The sequence below is a fragment of the Brassica oleracea genome, chromosome C3 (genome assembly GCF_000695525.1).
Source record: "Brassica oleracea var. oleracea cultivar TO1000 chromosome C3, BOL, whole genome shotgun sequence".
Lineage (NCBI taxonomy): Eukaryota > Viridiplantae > Streptophyta > Magnoliopsida > Brassicales > Brassicaceae > Brassica > Brassica oleracea.
Window position 1 is genome coordinate 51,200,877 of NC_027750.1, and position 21,491 is coordinate 51,222,367.

A 21,491-nucleotide genomic window follows, 5' to 3' on the forward strand; every position below is an offset into this window, starting at 1 on the left:
CGCCGCCGGAAGAGAGGTCTCGCAATCGTAGAAGACGAGAGGAGCTGAGACGCCGACAGACAGAGAAAACAAGAAGAAAAGAAGTAAAGAAAGAGAGAAAAAGAAAAATAAGAAAGAAAAAAAAAATAGAAAAATTCTGATGTGCTGACACGTGTCCTAGTAACCCCTCTTTAAATCGATCACCAAAGTATCATATTAAGGATCGGTTACTCTCTTTTCAATTAGTTTCTTTTTATTTAAATCAGTCATTTTCTCCAAAATCCTACTTAATGATCCCGGATAATCCTGCTCTTAGAAAACATACATTATCAAAAAAAAAAAAAAATATATATATATATATATATATATATCCAAGTAACTTTTAAAATTCTCAAATTCTTTACAAATCAATCCTCCCTAAAAGAATCATAAATCCAAGCCCATATCCATTATCCACCATATTTAAAAATCTGGCCCATATGCTTTGGAAACGAACGATATTTTGTATATTTTTACTCTTTTTAGGTATGAAATCGCTTCCCCGCATCATTAAGATATTTTTCTGGAATTAAGGTGAACAGCAAAAAAGCAACAGGAGAAAAATTCAAGTTTCGAAAAAAAAAGTTGTTTCCTCACCAAACAAACACACAAACGTTGGTTAGTGAAAATCTCAAATCTATCTACCCCGATTTCGTTTATCAAATCGATTTATGTTTTCCTTTGATTTCCATCTCTTGAATCAATTCCATATTTATTTTTGTGATTTATTCGAATCTGTTTGAATGTTTTATCTGAACATATGTTGTTGTTGTTGTTGCTGCTGCTGCTGTGATATATGGCTTCAAACCATATTCGAAAGCTGGGATCAGATTTTCTTTTGTCGTATTATGTTCCAAACCTGTTCAACACAATACTTTTCTTGTTAACGATGGTACTTGCTATTTGCAGATATTCCTTAAAAGATCGTTAAGAGCTTTGTCAATTAAAAGATTGAAGCTTTTTTGGTTATAATGGGAGAGGAGCAGCATTCGAGAAAGCGATCTCGACAGCATTTTGAAGCAGAGGAGACCAGACACATATCTTTGCTAAAGTCTCCTCGATGCGAAACGGCAAAGTGGTATTTCAGCAAGGAAGAGATTGAGCGCTTCTCTCCATCTAGGAAAGACGGGATTGATCTGGCCAAGGAGTCGTTTTTGCGCTCTTCCTATTGCACCTTCCTTCAAAGACTCGGCATGAAGCTTCATGTGTAAGCTGGCAGTAGTATTCTTTGTTATTTTAGGACGTTTGTGCTTGTTCTCTGGTTCTTTTTGCTGAATGGAATTATACTTTTGCTTCTTCTGATATGCTATTTCTTGGTACTTGTTTTCTAGCTAAAGAGGGTGCTGTTATGCATGACAATGGCTTGCCCTAACTGTTGAGTTTTGTCCTAGGGCCACTGTGGGAGGTGGTCTGGAGGTTCTCCACCTATAAGTTTGTCTCGTAAATGGATAATTATGTAATACTAGTCAAAAAATTTGGTGTCATAAATTGGATCACTTCTCTTCAGCAAATAGGAGGCCTTGCATCTGTCATGAACTTGCTTTGGGAGCTGTTTGACCTGTTTTTAGACATGCCATTCTGATTTATATGTCTGTGTTAATTTGTATTTCTCTGCTGGGTTATCAAAACCTATCAGCTGTTCCTACCTGTTGTTAGTTTTCTGACCAAGTGCACGTGTCTCTCCGGCCTACTATTTTTGAATCATCCATCATAGGTACTGGTGTATTTTCATTGTTATCAAATCCTGGTTTCACGGTGTGAGCTATGTGTAGCTTTTAGTTGCTGAAGATAAATTGTAATAATGAACTTTCTGGTGATATGGTTTTTTTTTGGGTGCTATTGAAGGGTTTTGTGACAGTCTCATTTGCTTCAGGTCCCAAGTTATAATAGGGTGTGCTATGGTGATGTGTCACCGGTTTTACATGCGCCAATCTCATGCAAAAAATAACTGGCAGGTAAAGAATATTCTTGTATTCATTTGGTTCATCAGTTGCATTCAATAATCTGTAACAGAGAAAATTGAAATTCTAATTCTCACTTGGTGATTTTGCAGACGATAGCAACTTCTAGTCTCTTCCTCGCTTGCAAAGCTGAGGATGAGCCGTGTCAACTCTCCAGCGTTGTTGTTGCGTCTTATGAAATCATTTATGAGTGGGATCCTTCTGCCTCAATTAGAATCCATCAAACTGTAAGTATATTTATACATCCATCCATCCATTGGTAATATTAATATCTTACTTTGCATTTTTACTAATTTATTACTCGTTACTCTGTCTATAGGAATATTACCATGAATTTAAAGAATTTATTTTGGCCGGGGAGAGGCTTCTGCTGGACACAAGTGCTTTCCAGCTTCTAGACGTCGAGCTTCCGTACAAACCTCTGGCTGCAGCTTTGAATAGGGTGAACGCTTGGCCTGACCTTGCAACAGCTTCATGGAATTTTGTGCACGATTGGTAAAGACCCCTTTGTTAATAATAGCATCTCCCCTTTTGTCGCCACATTGAGTTTGAATGATCTTGTAATGCATTGTTTGTGTGCAGGCTTCGAACGACACTGTGCGTGCAATACAAACCTCATGTTATTGCAACTGCCACTGTGCACCTAGCTTCCACGTTTCAGAATGGTAAAGTAGGCAGCAGGAGAGATTGGTGGTTAGATTTTGGAGTGACAACCAAGCTGTTAAAAGGTTTGTCGTTCAAACACTTCTTAACATGTGCTGTTACATAGATTTAGCGGTTGATTAATGATGTTTAATGGTGACAGAGGTGATCCAGGAGATGTGCATGCTGATAGAAGCGGACAGAAGGAGGACTATGCCTCCGCCTCCGCCTCCAAGAAGAGAGGTAGCTTGGGCAATACCTGCACCCTTAAATCCTCCGGTCCATATGTCTAGAGGCTATCCGTTTCACAGCTACCCTTTGCAGTCCTATAGACAGCCTGGAATTTGGTGAGAGCCAATTGTTCAGCAGCTTGAAGATGTAATCTCTCTCTCTTGTAGTCTTGAGTTTGGTCGATAGACAAAGGAAGATTCTGTGGAGAGAGGCAGTGTAAGGTTACATAGCAGTCGGAGTGAGGTTTTTATGTGGCTAAGTTAAGCCTTCTCAGGTGTGACTATCTTTCACCAGAGTGAATCTCTCTCAAGATTCTTCTTGTTTGTTCTGTTACATAGAGATTATGTAGAGTTGTTGGTTATTACAAGTGTCCACACGCTTGTTACAACACTAGCAAAACCTTTATGTTATTGTACATCTGGAATCTATATTTTGGGTTAATTCAAATTGTTTTCGACTTATTTTCTCGTTGCAAGTAGTTTCATTTGATGTAGTGCCATTAGCCTGTGTCTAACCCCCTTAAGTAATATACATGTACTGAAAACAAAACTTATGATCAGTTAATAAAAATTAGTCTTTTTTGGTCAGCAATAAAAATTCGTCTTTAAATAATAGAAATTAGCTTGTTGGAAAACTAATAATCCTGGACTGTGATGTTTTATATAAATAGACTTAATTTATAAAAAAAAATATATTAAATAACACTAAAATTTGTTTAATCGATAAATTTATTATAAATATAATCTAACTGGTTAAGATATTAAATCTATTTATATTAAGAGTTGAATGACATAATATCTGATAGTTTAAATATTTTTATAAAGTATCATTTATTATAATGTATTAATTATTATTTTATATTATAAATGAGATTATATACAAATGATTTTAAGCTCTGATAAAAATTTTAACCAAATTATATTCAGTTCAATTCAAGATCAAAAAAATTATTATATTTATTGATTATCTATTGTATTTATTGATAGTCGTTTTACCAATAGCTTTTAAGCGCATGATTATCACAGGGAAATAGCATAAGTTTTCATTAAAAAAATAAAAATAAAATAAAAGTATAATATATTGGCTGGCAAACAATTTTAGGAAAAAAATTCTGGAGATCTTTGTTTAACCAAACTGCATTGTTCCCCTATTTCCTTTTTGCGAGGTAAAACTTAACATCCTAGAAAGAAAAAAGAAAAGTAAAAGTGCGGTGAAAACATATCGGAAAAGTTAAAAGGCAAAAACCCGATTCTTATATTTTTGTTCAATTAATTACTACAATTATAAATAACCTCAATCAATCTCTGTTTCTCCCTTAGCTCGCGAACAAAGCAAACCCTAGATCATCATCGGCAATTCTTCCACTGACGGCGGCGGATCTCTCAATCTCCGTAACACTCTGTAAGCTTTCTTTCCCCCATTATTCGATATAGCCGCCGTCTCTGTGGTTTATTAGCTCCTTTGCCGGATTTAGTTCCTCAACCTCTTCTTTAGAATGGATACTAATCTTTTCAATCTAAGCGTGTGAGATTTATTTTGTGTAGCCTGTTTGATTATTGTTTGATTAGGGTGTGCAATGGCCGAGCATTTAGCTTCAATCTACGGCACCGAGAAGGACAGAGTGAACTGCCCTTTCTACAACAAGATGGGCGCGTGCCGTCACGGTGACCGCTGCTCTCGAATCCACAACCGCCCCGCCATCTCCCCTACCCTCCTCCTCGCCAACATGTACCAGAGACCCGACATGATCACCCCCGGAGTCGACGCTCAGGGCCAGCCTCTCGACCCGCGCAAGATCCAAGAGCATTTCGAGGATTTCTTCGAGGATCTATTCGAGGAGCTCGGGAAGTTTGGAGAGATTGAGAGTCTCAACATTTGTGATAATCTCGCTGACCACATGATTGGGAACGTGTATGTTCAGTTTAAGGAGGAGGACCAGGCTGCTGCTGCGTTGCGGGCTTTGCAAGGTAGGTCTTACTTGGGCCGGCCCATTATCGGGGAGTTCTCTCCTGTGACGGATTTTAGGGAGGCGACGTGTAGGCAGTATGAGGAGGAGAACTGCAGCCGTGGTGGGTATTGTAACTTTATGCACGTGAAGCTTGTTTCGAGGGAGATGAGGAGGAAGCTCTTTGGGAGGAGGTCGTACCGGAGGGGGAGCAGGAGTAGGAGTATAAGTCCCAGGGGCAGGAGAGAGTATGGCCGACGTGGTGGTGATCGTGATCCTCCTCGCAGGGAGTTTAATCACCGGGACAGGGATGGGGAGTTTTACCGGCATGGAAGTGGGAAGAGGTCGGAGAGAGGAGGCAGGGACAGGGACGGTTCAAGGAGGAGAGAGAGAAGCCCTGGTGGTGGGAGAGAAGGAAGCGAGGAGAGGAGGGCGAGGATTGAGCTGTGGAACAGAGAACGTGAGGAGAAGGAAGAGGAAGCATAACTCGAATTGTAGCTGCTGCAATGTGGTTGGTTCTGCTGTCTGCTTTTCTCTGCGTTTGCTGAATCATTTGGTTGTTCTAATTTGGTAACTTGAAATGAGTCCTTTATATTATAAAAAATATGTTGGGGTTGGTTTCTTGTAGTCCCCTTGTTAGTGATCCTCTTCACCAATGTCCTTTCAGAACTTTGTGAAAAAGAGTTTAGTTTTCTCCTTTCTTCATCAACTCTTAATTCGTGGGCCTGAGTAACGAGTATATGTGGATTTGATCATATGCCTCAGCAAGGCCAGCCCATGTCTTTGGGTCTAAAGCAAAAACAACTTTTGAATCAATTTAAAAACACAATTGCTAAAAAAGGCAATGCAATTACAAGATTATGATTCAAACCGAGCAGTTTTAAGATGCAAGTGTTGGACTAAACCACAGCAATCTCCTTATAGTTAATGTTCTTAATAAAAGATTGAGATAGTTAGATACCTAAACACTAGCTTGACTTGTGTCTCAATTCTATATGTTTGTTTAGATGCAGTGTGTCTGTATAGCGTTTGCATTAGATTGATATGGTGGACTATGTCTGCCATATGGTTATCGATTCTACTGATAATAATAAAATTGTTTATTTTCTTCGTACCTCATCAAATGTTTTATAAATTTGTGAAAAAATGTTATTATAAATAACCAGGATTTTTTTTTCTTTTCAATTAATCTTCTTATATAATGAAACCACGATTAATCAACAATATTTCATTAATTCTTCACTCAAATATCGCCACGGTCACCTCCAACCCGGTCTGCCCCTCCGAGCAGCCACCACACCATCGCCCATCGACGGTGTCATTTACTTTACAGGATACGTATTACTTTTCAAGTATCAAACAAAACAAACAAAAAGTCGTTTATTCTTAGCTTTTATTGACTGGATACTCATAACATATTTTTTTTTTTGGTCTAGCACATAACATAACATATATATTGTCGACTTAACTTTTTTTTAATCACATGAATAATCAATTATGTAGATAAGCAGACATATTGATTGACCACGTGGAGAAAGTCTTTGCCGTCTTCGTTATATAATAGTAATACACCCATACAAAGCTTTATCAACTTTTCAAGAGTTTTTTTACACCATATACAAACAAATATCGGGAATAGGATTTTTCCCGCTGCTCTATGATTAAAGGTTGCATCAAGACGATGGTCGACTTAAAACCAAATCTCGGTTACTAACTAACATTAAAGAAGAGAGCATCTTCAAGATCACGAGTTCGAGTGCCATAAAAATAGCTACTTTTAATTTTAAATGCTTTCTTATCTAAAACATGATGAGCTAAAAGCTCATAGCTTCTTAATTCCCTAAAAAATCCTAACACATTGCATTACAAACTCAAACTATATCAACATTTATTATAGATTAGGCGACAGAAAAACATTCCTTATAGATTATTAAATTATAATAAGACGAGAAACTTTTTTGGTTACAAGCCCCAAAAATAAATAAAATAAAATGAATAATAGATGATGAACTACCGAACACCGTTATAGTCACATAACATTCCATGATTAGCTTAAATACAACACATGCGCGTGTCTGCTTGAGTTTCTCTATAGCATAAAGCGAAAATTATAATGAAACTGAAATTAAATGAATGATATTTTGTAGTTGTAAAGAACTTAAAAAATATTACACAAATATTTTAAAATATTAAAAAAATATGATGAAGAGAAGGGATGGGGAAAGTATGTTGGACTGAGATGCCCTAAATTTGAGAAAGCATATATTCCCCTGCTCTAAAGCCTTTGTCCTCTTCTTAGACAACTTTAAGATAAATAAACATGCTTTAACATACTTTTTAAGAACCCTCCTTTTAAGGACTTTGTTCTTTGCTTTTTCTATTTGACCCCAAAAAAAGAGAGGTTATCTTTTATTTTATTTTTTCCTTTCTAACATAATAATGCATATGATTAAGCAACGACAACCATCTTTAATTTCCGTTGAAATCTATTAATCATGAACCCTCGTCGTCACTGCATAGCCTTGTATTATGTATTTATATAGATAACTCTTATTCATGAAATCGTTATTTTAGCATTAGTTGCTTTCCTTAAAAAATGTAGATACAAAATCCGCGTTTGCAAGTCCAGTTGAATGGATTTAAGTTGGCGTTAAGTTTTGGTTGAATAACTCGGATATGATTAGTCGGTATGAAAAAAAATATTTGCTTCTATTGATGATTTTTGGAGAGTACAATGTGATGTGAAAGTGTATAGAGAAGTAATAATATATTAGGGTTTTCGCAAGCAAGAAGATGCCCCTAGCTCGCTGGTCCTCATTCTTTGTATTGTGTTCTCTAGCCATATTACAATAATGATTTGATTATATCTACATATATTTATCATATATAGGCTCACCAGATCTTTAGGTCTGAAAATCATTTACAAACTTTTTTTTGTTTAAATTACAGACCCTTAATCCATATTAACTGAATGAAATTAACATTCATATCCAAGAAACTCTTAGTATATCTATCAATTATATATCAACATATTGATATGCAAGATAAGGGGAAATAAGTAGTTAAATTGTAAGAATTGTGTGATGATAGAGTTAATGGTATTATCACCATCAAACTGTCTGATCCATCTATGAAAAAAATATCTTTACGAAGTGTTGACCAGTTTGTGACTAATTAAAACGAGTAGTATTTCTGAAGTGATGTGTTATGATGTTGATGATGGAGCCCTGATTGGTAACTGATGTAAAACAAATTTAGCTCCTACACCTAATACTTTTTATATTGATACATATATTTCTTACAAAACTTTTGAAAAGGTACACAATACAATAGATTAACACATGATAGCTTTTCAAGATCTACGGTCAAGTTGGATAATGGATGGAGGGAGCCCATCATTTCTTCATCTTCTAGAACATATTCGTGAATGCTAGTTTTATACTCATCCTGGTGGAGTGTATAATCTACATATGTATACACTTGTATATCATGTATGTATATATATATATATCCTTGAATATATAATATATATGAATATTAGCTAGAAATGTTAACGAGTGATCAAATGAATAAGATCAAAATATGTGATTTGTATACAAGAGGTTAGTATTAGCATATCTATCAATTCATCATCTATATATAGAGACAGTTTCCGCAGAGTATGCGTAGTAGTCAGTGAAAAAAAAAAAAACAAATCAGGTTTATATGATCGTGTTTTTAACATCAAACTGTTTGTTCAGAATATTCAGTATTCCTTATATTGTGTTTGTGTTTGGAAATCATTAGAAATTGATGGCTGAGAATAAAATAAATATTCACTATGGAAGGGATAGTCGAGATCATTCAGGATACTAGTATGGTGTCTTCTGAGGATCATATGATGTTCAAGTTAGAATGAAGGTCTTAACTAGAGCTTGAGATGAGAGACTACTATAGGTGTGTTCGAGATAAGAAAAAAAAAAGAAAAGAAAAAAGCTTAAGACGAGAGACTACTATAGGTGTGTTCGTTTAGCATTGTTTATATGTTCTATTGAGTTATAGCATTTAAGATTTGTATTCAAGTCGATTAGAGCCTTGGTTCTTTTTATTTGGATGTATTTCTTAGATTGGTACATATATCCCTTGTATTGATTTAGTTTTATCTTCTTTGATCTAAGTAATGTTTACCAGATCCTTTAGATGAAGGGATCAGTCGATCTTTCCTGGAATTGTGTAGTTCGTAGGTTCGGTTTTTACTTGACAATGGATATAGCCATTTGAATCTCTAAGTAATATCAATTTAATTTTGGCAATCTCCATTATCAAGTAAATTTCAAAGTTTTGTTTGGTATGTTTACAACTATAAAATAGGTTTATGGACGGAAATTTCCACTAAATCTTAACATTCTGTCACTAATAATTGATTCTGATACAACAATTTTTGTTCCAATAAACTCGCAGCAAAATTATTCCAGAGTGTTTTCGAAAAGAGTTGATCAAATGAGTTCAAACAAGCCTAGAGGTGGTACATGACCATACTATATACATGCTAAAGCCTTAATATTTTTTAAGGTCAACCCCAATTGAGTTGAGTATAAAGTTTAAATTTCTATAATTTGCAAACTATCTCAATTAGTATTCAGACTCGACCATAATAACTCCAAGGACCACCAAGATACAAATAGACATCACAATATACTTTTGCTACGCAAGTAGATATTGGAGTTAGCCTAATTGCTTGTATATAATTAGAGGGGAAAAAGGAGATTTGTGAGCGTGCAAGTAGAGATAAAGAAACACAAAAAGTGAGAACAAAGTTTTTCCCATACTCTTTCTGATCTCATCACGTTCTCCAATGTCCCTTTCTTCTGATTCGAGTCTTGTTACTCTCTTTTTCATGTTTTACCTTATTTATCATGTTATTTATATGGCTGAACTGATACGAATTACTAACGGGTTAATCGATCAAATTAGTTGCTTTCCACAGGATCAATGAGTCGATTAATAAAACATTTATTTAGATGCGATCGAATTGGTGACAGCTTTATGAACAGTAGTATAATCATTTTCTGAATTTATTGCACTTTTGAGTCACTGATAACAAATGCTTTATAAACAAGTATACATTAGTTTGTTCTTGGATCACAGATCTGACCCACATTTAAAACATAATAAAAGCAAAATAACAGAGACACACGATTTAAATGGTTCACTCCTAACGTAAGAGTTATGTTCACTTTCCGCTGAATTTAATTGCGGTTAATGACTGCTGATTGTAAGTTATTGATCTGTCACTGCTTTCAGCCCGTGGCATTCCTTCTGCTTATTTTTGTAGGGTCTTTTTCGAAATCACCAAAATTTTGAATCATTTAGAACAATTGTACATTCCCTTCCTCTCATTTCATTTCCAGCTTGACATTCCCATTTGAGCATAAAGAAGTGATGAAACACTGATTTTGAGCCCCAAAATTTTAAGATATATTTATGGATTTAACTTTTCTGTATATGTCGTAACTTCAACATGCTTTTGGAGGAGTGGACGTCATCATGACAGTGAGTGATGACTGATTTCATGTTTGCAGTCCTTTGTAAATTAATTTGGTTTTTTCTTCTAATTTGAGCTTCTTGGTGGTGGTTCCTGCTACTAGAATTATTCCACTTGGAAAAGGTAAAAAAAAAGCCGTCGAGATCATCATTTCCATCTCTAATAGCTAACTGCGTCCACTTCAAAAGCACAAAATGAGTTCCGTTGTTGGCTTTCTAAGTTTCAACCGCATACACAAGCTTTATTGTACTTTTGCAAGTATGTGAATTCATTTCAGTGAAAGCAAAGAGATACAAGAGATCAAATCTAAGGCTTTAAATTTTCGTAAAAATGAATGAAATTTTTTCTTTCTTTTTGTGGTAAAATTTTTTTTGACATGTAATGATTGTCCGACCGACGTTCTTAGAATGTTCAAATTACTAGTACATCCCCCCGTGCGTACATTCCACAGCCAATTTTACATCCAAGTAGCTTGGATTTTGTTGTGACGAACAAGATGCACTCCTAGGCCAGATGCTCTGCTAGAGCCAGACCGGATGTCTGTGCTGGAGACCAGACGCTCAACTAGAGGCAGACGTCCGTCACCAGATGTCCAACTCCTCGCTTAGTATGATATTGTCCGCTTTGGACCTAAACCCTCACGGATTTGTTCTTGGGTTCTTACTCCCAAAAGACCTCGTACTAAGTGTGATTGGACCAACTATATATATTAGACTTTATTTTGTCTAATATCCGATGTAGGACTTGGATTGCCTTTTTATTTATTCTAACAATCCTCCCCTCAAACCAAAGACCATGGAACTTTGGCTCTGATACCAATCTGTTGTGACGGACAAGATGCACTCCTGGACCAGATGCTCTACTAGAGCCAGACCGGATGCTCATGCTGGAGGCCAGACGCTCAACTAGAGCCAGACGTCCGTCACCAGATGTCCAACCCCTCGCTTACTATGATATTGTCCGATTTGGGCCTAAGCCCTCAAGGATTTGTTCTTGGGTTGTTACTCCCAAAAGGCCTCATACTAAGTGGGATTGGACTAGCTACATCCGATGTGGGACTTGGACTGCCTTTTTATTTATTCTAACAGATTTACTGAGGTTGGAATGACGAATAACAATTGATTTTCTGGATACGTATGTGTATATGTTCAAACACATGTAAGATGGCCAATGTTCAGTTAAAACGTAACTTCTATAATGAGGAGTTGGTTTGGGCTCAGTATACTTTCTACATGATAGCCAATTCATAACTACAATACACATCCCAAATTTAATTAATAAAAAGCAATATATATATACAGTATACATATAAAGGGAGTGAGAGATAAAGAAAGCAACGTTTGTATTGTGGGGGTGACTGGGTGGGAGTAGACAGAGATGGATGGATGTCATCATTTCTCGTCTGAGACAACTGTTGCAAAGCCTTGGGATCGAAGGCAAGAGCTTGGGACACTAATCATGGCTTTCAGGAATTTTAATCATCTCCTTCTAATTGTAGAGAGAGAGAGCATAAAAGCTACACAAGATAATACAAAATTATATACAAAGTAGTGACATATATATGCAAATAGTGAAAATAGAAAAGTAGGGCATATACTCTAGAGAGAGAGAGAGAGAGACCATGAGAGAGAAGAATATTATACTTAAATATTTAATATAGTTTTTTTGTTCTTTTATTATTGAATGATTTTCCCCTCCTTTCTTTTGAAGGTTTTATTGCTTTTCATAATATAGGTACTTGAAATAGTAGAGAAAGAGAGGGAGAGAGAGATGTGTCAAGCTTCAAAAAAGCTAAGGTAATGTTATGTGATGTGCTGGAATGGGAGCTTTGAGAGATATTCAACAACAATTCTAATTAATTACTTCATCTTATTATAAATCTCTTGGGATTTTCAAGAGAAACTCTTCTAAGATCATCCTTTCTTTTCCATCTTTCTTTACACACGAAGAAGATATATACACATAGATACAGAGAGCAACTTTAATAAATATATCATCTCTAATACATATGGACTCTGCTAATCTCCATCAGCTTCAAGATCAATTACAGCTTGTGGGGTCGTCTTCTTCTTCTTCATCCTTAGATAATAACTCCCACCCTTCTTGCTATGAAGCTTCCTCTGTCCATCAATGGAGCCCAGGAGGTATTTCTCTGTAAGTTTCCCATTTACACACTATCTGTCCTCTCTAGTATCATATGTACATATACACACATACATGACCATATATATGTATATATTTATTTAGCACGTGTTTGCTATAAGTTTCTGCAGCTTTTTGAGTGTTTTGAATATTCTTGGTATCAACATGTCAAGAATTTGGAATCTTTCTTCTTCCTTTTTTTTCTTCTTTTTCTGATTTTTGAAACATAAGTTAGTGAGAAGACAAGAAGATAGAATTTAAGTGGCTGATAAAATACAAATATTATATTTAACTTCTAATATATATATGATATTCTGAAGTTTGCATTGACTCACACAAAAAAAAACACTCTGTGATTTTGTGACAGGAATTGTGTGAGCTTGAGTCATAACTTCAACAATGAGATGTTAAACACAAGGGATGAGAACAACAACAACAACAACAGCACAAGTGAATGTATGAGTCTCTCTAACATCCACAATCACTCCTTGATCCAACAACAAGACTTTCCTTTACAATGGACACATAACGAATCTTCCTATCATCACCATGAAGGGCTTCACAAGATCAAAGAAGAGCTTTCCTCAGCAACTACCTCAGACCATCAACAAGGCATGCCCAGGTTCACAGACATGTTAAATAGTCCGGTGATCACAAACTATTTGAAGATCAATGAACACAAGGACTACACTGAAAAGCTTCTTCTCAATACTATATCTTCTGGCTTCCCCATCAATGGAGATTATTCCAACAGCCTTCCCTCTTCGTCTTCTTCATCTTCGCCTTCGTCTCAATCTCACAGAGGCAGTTTCAGCCAGATTTACCCGAGCGTAAACATATCAAGCTTGAGCGAGTCTCAGAGGATAAGCAACATCCCAAGACCATTTGATATGAACATGCAAGTTTTGGATGGAAGATTGTTTGAAGGGAATGTCTTAGTTCCTCCTTTAAATTCTCAAGAGATTAGAGGAAATTTTACTCCTTTTGGCCTCCCCTTTCATCATCATCTGCAGCAAACACTTCACCACCCTTCTTCTTCCCCTAGTCATCAAGTAAGTTTATTTTAAGTCATTACTTTCTATATTTCTTTTGTTGAAAAAGTATCTCTATTTCTTATATATAAAAATTATAAATGATGCTTTGAAGGATTGGTCTGACGGTGGATTTTGTGAAGTTAGTGCATCTGAGAGCATTAAGTTTTAGGGCTATATCACTGTTATGTATGTGTTACCAAAAAATGTACTACTATGTATATATTTTATCTTGGGCGCTCACCCTCATTTCTGAATTTTAAAAGTAGTAAAGTATATAGGATCATACTACGGCATGGTAACCTTTCAGCTTTATCTCATAATTTTATGTCAGTCACAAAAAGAGTCTAAAAGCTTAGTTTTCTGTATATGTATTCATTTTTGTTGACGAATCAACGGAAAATATTGCATTATTATTCGCAGAACTTTTTTGAACACTTGGACTCATAAAATAAGTTTATTAAATCTTACGATAAAATTGGTGGAATTACGGAAAGAATACATTGAAAGAAACTGATATACTGTTATGAAGAGTTAGAGTAGATTAATCAGATTAGAGAAAGTGTGAGACCTTTTAAACATATTGGAGCTTTGTTACAAAGTTTTGAAAAAAAAAAGAAAACAAGATATATATATATATAGGATAATATATATATATACGTATAAACTTTTAATCTTCTTTTTATTCATCTTTTTCTTTGATGCTGTGGTTCTTGGTTGGAGGGCCAAGGCTTGAGCTATTAAACCTTTTAACATAATTCGTAAGCAGCTCTCTTTAAGCTGAAACATCAACCTTTGTTCTCTCTTTTCTTTTCTCTTTATTCCTTACTTTGTTTTATTGTCTTTTTATGAATCTTTTTCGTTAAATTTTTCTCTCATTGTCGGGGCTATTATTGTTCTTTATATCGTATAATAATTACAAACAATGATATATATATATATATATACATATATGTAATTATGTATGAAATAATACTAATTGGAATTTTATTTGTGCTGAAGATGGAAATATACAGTAATGAACCTCAAGCAAGTGAAGGGAAGAGACATAACTTCGTGATGGCGCCAAAGGCAGGAGAAACTGCTTCCAAGAAACCGCGTGTGGAATCACGCTCTTCTTGCCCACCCTTCAAGGTTACTACTTTTGTTTCTTCATCAACTTAAAACAAAATAGTTAGCTAAAGCTTAATTAAAAATTTATGAATGATTATAGCATTTTAAATCTATATAACTAAAGCAAAAGTGAGTTTAATTGTTCATTGTATTGATTATATGTTCGGAAATTGAAAAACAGGTGAGGAAAGAGAAGTTAGGAGACAGAATAGCAGCTCTGCAGCAATTGGTTTCACCATTTGGGAAGGTAATTAGCAACAATTAATTTAATTCCTTATATTATTACTCTTACCTAAACAGTTATAATCATCTATAGCACTAAGATTTGACAAACAATTGACAATTAAAGAGGATAGATCCATTAAGTTTTCAAGTACCAGTTTTTCATGATAGTATACTAATTATATGAATGTTGAATTTTATTACAATAGAAAAAAGTATTTATAGCCATTTATTTAGATAGTATTGACTTTGAAGAACTTTCCGAAGTAGATAAGGTATTTTCATACTCATGTTTAGATGATAAATTAGCTGAGCTGATTAAAAATGCTAAAGTGCAGACAGATACAGCGTCTGTACTAATGGAGGCAATTGGATACATCAAATTCCTACAGAGCCAGATCGAGGTAATTTACTTCAACGCATCATACACATCCATACCTGTACATGCACAATCTTAACACATAGAAAATAGATATTTAAATAAGAAAATACATCTACTTATTGTAAAAGGAATGGAGTTGAAGTCATATTTACATGGCACCTTCGGTGTAAAGCAAAATATATTTTAATTCCATGTTACTTCCAGACATTCTTCTTGATCCTAGTTCCCTTTGCCAATTATTTTCAACTTTTTATATTACTTAGTATATAATCTATATACAGAAATCCAACACGTCCTAAAATTATCGAACTTTAAAAGACTATGGAGTATGGGCTAATCAATTATATCCGAAAACTAATATATACTTGTTCTCAAAAAAAATTAATATACTAATCTAATTAGTTCCATAGGCTTTTAGCTTGCCTTTAAAGCAAAGAGATTAGCTAGATTTGATATTTATCTTATCATATCCTCTTTGGCGCACTACTCGTAAGTACCTTTGATTCCATTTCTTTTAAATTTAGTTAAGAACAATTAGATATATCATATATGTTTATATAAGCCGATGCTCGTGGTCATCATTTAATAACATTAAAAATACATGCACGTAGAAAAATAGTAGTAAATTTGTCATAACTCAAATGACAAGCTTACGTGTTTAATGGGCAGACTCTAAGCGTTCCCTACATGAGAGCATCTAGGAACCGACCAGGAAAAGCCTCCCAGCTGGTATATATACTTAGAGAACATATAACACATTGATGCAGCTTACATAAAAAATCACTCGGATGTTATTATTTTGTCCGCAAAATTACTTATTTTTAATTAATTAGGGCTCAATACCACAAGAAGGGGATGAGGAAGAGACGAGGGATCTAAGAAGCCGTGGGCTATGTCTCGTGCCATTATCATGCATGACTTATGTTACTGGAGATGGTGGAGATGGAGGAGGCGGTGTTGGCAGTGGCTTTTGGCCAACGCCACCTGGTTTTGGTGGTGGAACTTAGCCGTGGACTTAACAAACTGTAGGACGACTATGGTGTTATCATTATCGGATTTGGAGGTAGAAAATATTGAAGGTGGGGAAATAGTTCTTTAATCCCTTTTGATTGTGGTTTATTTGTAAGTTTCGGTTTTGACAGTGGAGCAAAGTTGGTCGTCCTGATTAAAAAGGGGGAATTAAAACCAGGATAGACCAGTTTTGATCCATTTATGATTAGTAATGAGACATGACGATATATTTCTACTTGGGAATAAAAAATCGAATAGCTTTGGCTTATTTTGCTCACCTCTTTTTATGTCAATATCATTGATCAACATTGTATAACAAATAAGCATATGTTACAAGCCCTAAGAAAATTTTCGTCTTACAGAAAAAAAAACAAGCGTGGTTAATTATTTGGATCTTCTCCAAATGAGGAAAATGTCGGATTAAATGAAAAAAATATGGCTCAAACTAATTGTTTACCCGTTCGATAGACAAGTTACACGCAAAACAATTATCTTCAGAACTCGTGCTCGTTTGCTTTCTGCTTTTGTTATCCAAAACGCCACCTTAGTTGGACCGATCGTGTATGTAGTTATCACGTAAAACTGAAAACAACATATACAAGACTAATACAAATAGATGACTATCTACATTTCCAAGAGTAGTGTAATTAAGTATAACCTAACTCTTGATTACGGAATACGAAGATGTTGGAGATACGTAGGCGAGCCTTATATATCCTGAAGCTATCAGGCCACTGATCGACTTTCATATCTAAGTACATGACGAAATATCTATGGTGTAGTGGTTAGCACTCTGGACTTTGAATCCAGCGACCTGGGTTCCACTCCCGGTAGGACCTTTTTTTAAATCCATGTCCTTTCTTTTAACAAAACAAACAAACCGATGTCACTCTGAAATATTTTGTAGTGAGAAAAAAAGGTACTTATTTCTATTAGAGTTGGTTAACGAAGGGTTAAGCGAAGGGTAACGTACTTTCAGTTCTTCGAGAAACCAAAGGGAGATGCCTTGAAGGATATGTGTATATAAACATCTCCTATTATGATATTGGAGAGGATATGGATGACAATTATACTTGTGTTTATCATAATAGAGTTGTATATATGGCTTATAGATAAGTTCTATTTGTCCTTATCCTCTAAGGTTTAGGTCGACCATGTCATGTATATAAACAAGAGCAATTGCTCGATATAAGTCAAGTTAACAATTCATAAATCATATTTACTTTACATGGTATCAGAGCATTAGTATTCTGAGATCAAAATTGTTTTCTTCATCGTTCTGAGAAAGTTGTCTCAATTATGGTGGACGGTGATGCTTCTTCCGCAAGCAAGACTGCTCTAGTTGAGCAAAGTAAAGTCGGAGGTCCTTATTCGTTACATGCGTCCGACAATCCCTGTGCGTTGATAACTTCTGTGATGTTTACTGGTGAGAATTATAATGAGTGGTCTACTGAGTTGATAAACGCACTCAAAGCTAAGCGTAAGCTAGGGTTCATTGATGGAACAATATCAAAACCGTCCATTGATGATCCTAATCTTGAGTTGTGGTCGTCTGTTAACTCAATGATAGTGGAATAGATTCGGTCATCAATCGAAACTCGAGTTCGTTCAACAGTTACATTTATTTCAGACTCTCACAAGTTGTGGGATAATCTTAAGAAGCGTTTCTCTGTGGGAAACAAAGTTAGAGTTCATCATTTGAAGGAACAATTATCGTCGTGAAAACAGGATGGTCAATCAGTGATGGAGTATTATGGACGTCTTGCCAAGATGTGGGAAGAGCTAGATATGTACAAACCAGTTCCAGCCTGCAGTTGTAGTGCTGCTATTGAATATGAGAAGGAACGAGAACAAGAGAAGGTTCATCAATTTGTTATGGGTCTTGATGAGTCTCGCTTTGGTGTTGTCTGTCAAGGGATCATAGCAAGTGATTCAGTGATAGATCTTGGTGATGCTTATGCCAAAGTAGTTCGCGAAGAACAGAGACTCAACTCCTCGAAAGATAGAGAATCTCAGCAGAATGCGATTGGGTTTGCTGCAAAGAAAGAAAACATTGACTCTTCCAACGCAGCTCAGACACGTCGTACCAATCTTCAGTGCTCACATTGTAGCCGGAGTGGACACGAGAAATCTAACTGCTGGCAATTGGTAGGCTTTCCAGATTGGTGGGAAGAAAGATCAACAAACAGAGGAGATAACAGAGGATCTAGAGGTGGTTGCGGTCGCGGTGGTTTCAACTCTGATCGCAACAGAAACTCAAGTACACGAGCTAACAGTGCTCAAGCTACTACATCAAACTCTTCTTCCTTTCCAGTGTTTACAAAAGAACAAGTGAGAGCTCTAATGCAGATGATCAATGACAAAACCAAATCATCTGATAAGCTGTCGGGTAAGAAAATATATGGTGATCTTATCCTTGATACAGCTTCTCATCACATGACAGGAGCTGTCTCGTTACTAGAGAATGTCAAGAGTATTCCGCCTTGTCCAGTTGGATGTGCGGATGGGAACAAAACTTATGCTACTCGCATTGGCACATTCACCTTATCGGACAAAATAACACTTATCAATGTGTTATATGTTCCGAACCTTAACTGTTCTCTTATCTCTATGTCTAAGTTGTTACATCCAAACTGTTTTGGTCTTAGAACAGACACTATTTGCATCTTACAGGATCATTTCACGAGGACGCTGATTGGAGCAGGTGACGAGCGAGATGAGGTTTATTTCTTTAAGGATGTCATGGCTGCGAGAGTTTCAGTTACTGATACAGTTGTTAGTTCAGTGGATCAGTTTCGGTGGCATCAAAGACTAGGACATCCTTCGTTGTCAGTGTTATCTTCTTTAAAGTTGTGTTCGATTTCGAATAAATCTGTTGCTCCAAGTCCTTGTGACACATGTTTTAGAGCAAAACAGACTAGAGAAGTTTTTTATGACAGTTCTAATAAAACTACAGAATGTTTTGAGCTTATACACTGTGATGTTTGGGGTCCTTACCGTACTAGATCATCATCGGGAGCAGTTTACTTTCTAACAATCGTAGATGATTAGTCACGATCAGTATAGACTTATCTTCGTCTTGAGAAATCAGAGGTTCGCACAGTACTTCAGAACTTCATCAAGATGGCGTTTAAACAATTCAATAAGGAAGTAAAAATTGTCAGGAGTGACAACGGTACCGAATTCACATGTCTCGCTACTTACTTTCGCGAGAATGGCATATTGCATCAGACATCTTGTGTAGCTACACACAAACAAAACGGTCGCGTTGAAAGAAAGCACTGTCACATACTGAATGTCTCGCATGCCTTGTTGTTCCAATCAAGTTTACCTGTGAAGTTTTGGGGTGAAGCCGTTTTGACTGCATCTCATCTCATCAATCGTACGCCATCAAAAGTTCTTAACGGACGATCGCCATATGAGTTGTTGTATGGAGAATCACCAAGTTACAGTCACCTTAAAGTCTTTGGGTGTTTGTGTTACGTACATCTCAAGTTAAGAGATAAAAATAAGTTCAGTCCAAGAAGTGCTAGATGCATCTTTGTAGGATATCCGTTTGGACAAAAGGGTTGGAAAGAATATGATCTAGAGAAGAAAGAGTTCTTTATATCCAGAGATGTTATTTTTCATGAAAACAAGTTTCCTATGGCTGTTATATCAGTGATTGCTTCTCCTACATTGCGATCCATGCCGCAAGACAGTTCATTCAGTGATGAAGATTGGATGATATCAAATACTCCAGATGAAGTTGTACCAGTACCTACGACAGTTGACAGGGGGAGTTTGAATGATTCTTTGGTGCCTCAAGTACAAAAATTTCCAGAAACAGAGTTGCATTCGCAAGTTCAGGAAACAGAGAAGGACACCTCTGTTCCGATAGAAGTCACTTCTACCGAAACACCTACTTCGACATAATCTTTGGGCCGAGGGCAACATACTCGTGCTCGTTCCAGTAAACTGCAAGACTCTGTGTTGTATAATGCTATTTGCATTAAAGAACCCCCTCTCGCTCACGCACACTACAGGAAATGTGGGTTTAATAGCATCGTAGCATAGCGTTTTTTGCATTTCTGCTATTGTATACCAACACTGGTCTTTGTAATAGCGTTTATAAAATTTAAAAGCTATGTTTGTAATCGCGGGAAAACAGAATAATTCAGCCGCGTTAATTTGGTAAGTGGAGGCGCCTTAACATTGCAAATCAAAAAATAAATGCTATCGTATATGAAAAAATATATTAAAAAGTACTTAAGTTAAAATCGAAACCCTTTTCTCTTCACTATCTTCACATTCCACAAGAATCGCAACCCTTTGTTCTTCATAGTTTCGAAGAAAATCCCGAGAGTTCTCTCGAATCGAAGCTTCAATTGGTATGAGTCTCGATTTGATTCTGAGTTTAGATTAGAAAGTTTCCTCCATGATTTTGATTGGTATCTCTTCGATTTGATTCTATGTTTGTGTGAACATGCATGTCGATTGGTATCTCTTCGATTCGAATCTCTTTTGATTTTAGGTTTCGATTTTGATTGTGGGTTTCGATTTTGATTCATGTGAAAGTTGTGTGATTTTGCCGATTTTGATTTTGGGTTTCTATTCTTAGTTTATGTTAACACATGCATGTCCAAGTTTGTGATGTTTGGTTTAGATTTTGATTTTGATTTTGGGTTTTGATTTTACTTTGATCGAATTTGTTCTTTGTTTATCAGTTTCAGAAATGGCAAAGACAAGAGGAGGAGGACAAGTTGGTTCTCGTCAGAGTAGACGTAATCAAGGCTTGAAGATAGTAGATCTGCTTCTGCAACAACACTACAAGTGAAGAAAAGAACAACAAAGAAAACGACTTCCCCAAAAAAGAATTTAGTTCTAACGCCAACGAGAAGAAGTAGTAGAATCAAGAAAGTGGCTGCTCAAGATGATGAGGTAGAAGATGTAACACCTGCTCAAGATGATGAGGTAGAAGATGAAGATGATGAGGTAGAAGATGTAACACCAGCTCAAGATGATGAGGTAGAAGATGAGGCTGATCAGGCTGAGAAGGCAATGTCTAAAGATGATAAAGACGATGCTGGGATAGAAGGAGAGGATGAAGAAGATGGAGTACTCAATGAGAAAGAGAATGAAGAAGAAGCGGCCAATATGGAAGATGATGGAGTTCTCAATGAGAAAGGGAACGAAGAAGAAGCTCTCGATATGGAAGAAGATGGAGTTAGCAATGAGAAAGGGAACGAAGAAGAAGGTCTCAGTATGGAAGAAGATGGAGTTAGCAATG

At 36.1% G+C, this 21,491-nt stretch overlaps 4 protein-coding genes across 6 annotated transcripts; all 4 read left to right on the forward strand.

The window, feature by feature from the left end:
• Window positions 1-510: 510 nt before the first annotated feature.
• Window positions 511-3,313, forward strand: LOC106328255 (cyclin-T1-3). Its single transcript, XM_013766661.1, has 7 exons — window positions 511-636; window positions 928-1,225; window positions 1,892-1,973; window positions 2,072-2,206; window positions 2,299-2,474; window positions 2,562-2,707; window positions 2,785-3,313. Exons 2-7 carry the CDS (start codon window positions 990-992, stop codon window positions 2,970-2,972), a joined length of 963 nt encoding a protein of 320 aa, XP_013622115.1. The 5' UTR covers window positions 511-636; window positions 928-989; the 3' UTR covers window positions 2,973-3,313.
• Window positions 3,314-4,179: 866 nt separating this feature from the next.
• LOC106329101 (splicing factor U2af small subunit A-like) lies at window positions 4,180-5,513 on the forward strand. Its single transcript, XM_013767691.1, has 2 exons — window positions 4,180-4,253; window positions 4,421-5,513. The coding sequence occupies exon 2, from the start codon at window positions 4,429-4,431 to the stop codon at window positions 5,281-5,283; it is 855 nt and encodes a 284-aa protein (XP_013623145.1). The 5' UTR covers window positions 4,180-4,253; window positions 4,421-4,428; the 3' UTR covers window positions 5,284-5,513.
• A 6,463-nt stretch (window positions 5,514-11,976) lies between these two features.
• Window positions 11,977-16,490, forward strand: LOC106329126 (transcription factor bHLH110). Of its 3 annotated transcripts, none has more exons than XM_013767717.1 (7): window positions 11,982-12,475; window positions 12,831-13,515; window positions 14,497-14,628; window positions 14,789-14,854; window positions 15,168-15,233; window positions 15,881-15,940; window positions 16,045-16,490. In XM_013767717.1, exons 1-7 carry the CDS (start codon window positions 12,330-12,332, stop codon window positions 16,216-16,218), a joined length of 1,329 nt encoding a protein of 442 aa, XP_013623171.1. In that variant the 5' UTR covers window positions 11,982-12,329; the 3' UTR covers window positions 16,219-16,490. The 3 variants fall into 3 exon arrangements, with proteins under 3 accessions (XP_013623172.1, XP_013623171.1, XP_013623173.1); XM_013767719.1 differs by having other exon boundaries at window positions 12,361-12,465; XM_013767718.1 differs by lacking the exon at window positions 15,881-15,940 and having other exon boundaries at window positions 11,977-12,475.
• A 1,475-nt stretch (window positions 16,491-17,965) lies between these two features.
• On the forward strand, window positions 17,966-19,273 carry LOC106330859. The gene has a single exon (XM_013769261.1). It carries the CDS (start codon window positions 17,966-17,968, stop codon window positions 19,271-19,273), a length of 1,308 nt encoding a protein of 435 aa, XP_013624715.1.
• The last annotated feature ends 2,218 nt before the right edge of the window (window positions 19,274-21,491 follow it).